The sequence below is a fragment of the Lottia gigantea genome, assembly GCF_000327385.1.
Source record: "Lottia gigantea unplaced genomic scaffold LOTGIsca_51, whole genome shotgun sequence".
Classification (NCBI taxonomy): Eukaryota; Metazoa; Mollusca; class Gastropoda; family Lottiidae; genus Lottia; species Lottia gigantea.
The window spans coordinates 956,962-960,403 of record NW_008709752.1 but is presented as its reverse complement, the minus strand read 5'-3'; the positions used below and the strand labels follow the sequence as shown (position 1 = coordinate 960,403).

Genomic DNA, 3,442 nt, shown 5'->3' with positions numbered 1-3,442 from the left:
ATACAAAAATGGGCTATTATTCTAGACGAAATGAATTGCACCGTTGAATATACTAGCGGCAGCAGTAATTCACGTGCAGACATGTTGTGGAGGATTAATTATGACAACGTACCTTATGTACACGATAGTATAGACGCTGAGTTAGCTGTCATCGATATTGACAAATTACAGAAAACAAAAATGAAAGACGTTGATGATGCTATTGACGAGACCGATTCTGATTCTGAATTTGACAATGTTGATGTTCCACGTTTACAACACAATGATCCGGAACTAAAAACATTACATAGGCTTTTGAAAACTGGGGTTTTAAATAAGGACACTGCTGACTATGCTTCCAAGTTCATTTATCACATTGCAAAACTAACTTCAAATGATCCGAACCCACGTTTGCAATTGGTGGTTCCCAAGGACATGCAATATGAAATTCTTTTACAGTTCCATGAGCATAAATATAGTTCGCATTCCAGCATTGATAAGATGTACGATAGATTACGAACGCGATACTTCTGGACAGGTATGTACAAAGATGTAGTGGCACATGTGCAGAAATGTAAGCAAAAATTACCATTGCAATCTTTGCCCCAACCTGAATTCCCTTTCGAGTTCATTGGCATTGACACATGTGGACCCTATCCAGAAACTCCAGAAGGTATAAGTATATGATTACCATATCAGACTTCTTTTCAGGATGACCTGAGGTTTACCCCTTTTTTTAATAAAAGTACTTTGGAGGTTGCCATTCCACGCTTCCGTTATTCTGTCAGATAGAGGTACTGAGTTTTGTTCTGAAGTAAAAACGCAAATTACTAAAGTCCTGAAAATCAAACATTTAAAAACTAGTCCTTATCATCCTCAAACCAACGGTAGTACGGAACAATTTCACCGATATCTAAATGGCTGTATCTCAAGGTATGTTAATTCCTCTCATGACGATTGGGATACCTCTATGCCAGGCATGTTGTTTAGTTATCGCACCTCGATAAAATGAAATGAAATGAAATGCATTAAGGGGCATCAGCACCAAACGGGCTAAATAGCTCCAGAATACGTTAAAATAAAAAAAAACTAAAACAATAAAACACCTATCAATATCACAGAAAGGTCATTTAATGACTACAAAAAAACACTAAAAACAATACCAAATTTACACCATATTTATTTCGTTTAGGAACGTGATCCGTTGCTGCCGTTTGATTGCATGTTAAGACCCAAATTCAGGTATTCGGGGGTCGCATTTTGTGCGGAAAAGAGTCGATTAAAGAACAAAAAAAATTTTGTGACATAAAGGCAAAGGATATACAATTTGAGGTCGGCGACCCAGTATATTATTACAACCCTGCAATGCCTCCCAAAAAGTCATCCAAGTTTCATTTAAAGTGGCGACCACATTTTCGTATCATTGAACAAACATCACCAGTAAATTTTAGAATTCGCAATCAACTCACTGGAAAAACTCGTTTTGTTCATGGGGAAAATCTGCGAGCTGCCTTTCCCGACTCATGGAATGAAGACCGCCCTATATCAAAGTTGCCTAAGCCCAAGGTCATTGAAACAACTGGAACACGACAACAACCGCTACGTTATGCCAAGTTGTTGTCGCGGTTTCCAATGAGGTATATGGATTCCCGAAAATCCGAGGATAATGAAAAGGATTTATTCCCAAAGGTGACTGAACCTTTCTCATCTGTGAGGAATGAAGACGAGGGGGATGAAGTAGTTCATCCAAATCCCTTTATGCATCCGACTCAGACATGGACACACAGTCGAACAGTTCATGGTCTAGTTCCGATTACCCTTGAATACATTACGTGATGAAAGACCTGCTCAGTTTCCGATACTAGCTCTGTGCCTGACAAGCGAGCAAAGGTTGAGCTTAATTTGCTCCAGAAGTTCTTATCGTTCATGCAGTACGTTGCATAACCAGAAGTTCTTAAAGTTAATGTAGTACGTACATTTGAATAAAGTTTATGTCAGCTATTCTAACTGGATACTAAATTTCCATTTTCACCTTTCCTTTTATGAAAATCAAATTAAGGACTTGGATTACAATTTACAAACAATGAAACGTTCATTATCCCTGCTTGCTCTATCCCCTGAAAATATTCGTGTGTGTCGAATGCCCAAAGTCATTAAGAATTTGTTTCAAAAACATTTTTACGCACAAGAAGTATACTTTATATCAAGAATTGAAAAGGGTGCATGGCTCCCTAGAAACCCTATTTTCCCGTCAGTTGCTTCAATCAACGTCTTCCTTGTCCAAATTAAAAGCAATGTTTAATAACTTTCGCCGGTTAGTTTCCCAACCCAATCGAAACCCTAACACCACGTCAACTCGTCGTTTCTCTCGATCCTTGTTGCCCCCTGGCTGTTTTTTTTTTCTGTCTTCACTTTTTGGTACCGCCTCTGAGGACGATGTTAATCGCCTACAGCAACACATTCAAATTTTGAAACAATCTCCAAAGAAAATTATTCATGTGCTACGAGAGAGTTTGTCTATTTTGGTTATGACATATCACAATGTCCAAACAAATCGCATTGCAATTAATAAATTAATTAATAATACTCATGCACTCAATGACAAATTTTAATCGTCCAGGAGCTACTTTTACTTTACAGTATCATGTTGATGGCGATGTTAATTACAAGTTCACGTTCATAGACGTCTGGTGTAATGGTAGAATCGCTGATGGAGGAGTATTTGCTAATTGTGCGTTGTCAGCTGCTATGGAGGGAGATAAACTTGCTGTGCCTCCTGCCCGGATTTTTAAGGGTCGCGAAAAGGAAGTTCCTTATGTGGTGCTTGCCGATGATGCCTTTCCCTTGCGCAAAATATAATGAAACCGTATCCATTCCTAAACCAACTTCGAATAAAGCGGGAATTCAACTACAGATTATCCCGAGCTAGACGCATTATCGAGAATACCTTTGATATTGCCAGGCGGTAATTCCTTTCCACTCGAACAATTAGCTAGCAATCATCATGTGATGTATTAGTGACTGTCAAAATATGTAAAATGCGAAAAGAATATCAAAACGGGCCATACGCGCACCTTCATTGTCTATTGACATGTACACAATATTTTAGAATAAAAATAAAATGTTCTCACCATGTTGCAAGTGGTTTTACGTGAGAGATGCACTTTCTTTAAGAACATCAATGCCTGGAAGTATGACCAGGTTGTGGTGTAGTTATATTCAGTTCCTTACCCCGACTTCTTCAATTCTTGAGCAAACTGATTCTTCAAATTGTAGATCTTCCTCTGAACCTCACCAATGTCTTTTTGTACCGATTCGGCCAGTTCTTCCATGCAACGTTCTTTTTCTGTCTGTCTCGAAACTCAGTGGATTGAACATCCTAAAGCACAGGACGAGTTTCATATTCTGTATTAGACAGTTTGTAGCAGACCTTCTTCCACTTTTCAGAAAATCACTCGCCGCA

The 3,442-nt window shown here is 38.6% G+C and overlaps 1 protein-coding gene across 1 annotated transcript; it reads left to right on the top strand.

Annotated features, from left to right (window-relative positions):
- Positions 1-1,344: 1,344 nt before the first annotated feature.
- Positions 1,345-2,838, top strand: LOTGIDRAFT_165406 (hypothetical protein; the record flags this gene model as incomplete). The annotated part of the gene is made up of 2 exons (XM_009062421.1): positions 1,345-1,668; positions 2,620-2,838. 2 exons carry the CDS (start codon positions 1,345-1,347, stop codon positions 2,836-2,838), a joined length of 543 nt encoding a protein of 180 aa, XP_009060669.1.
- Positions 2,839-3,442: the final 604 nt, after the last annotated feature.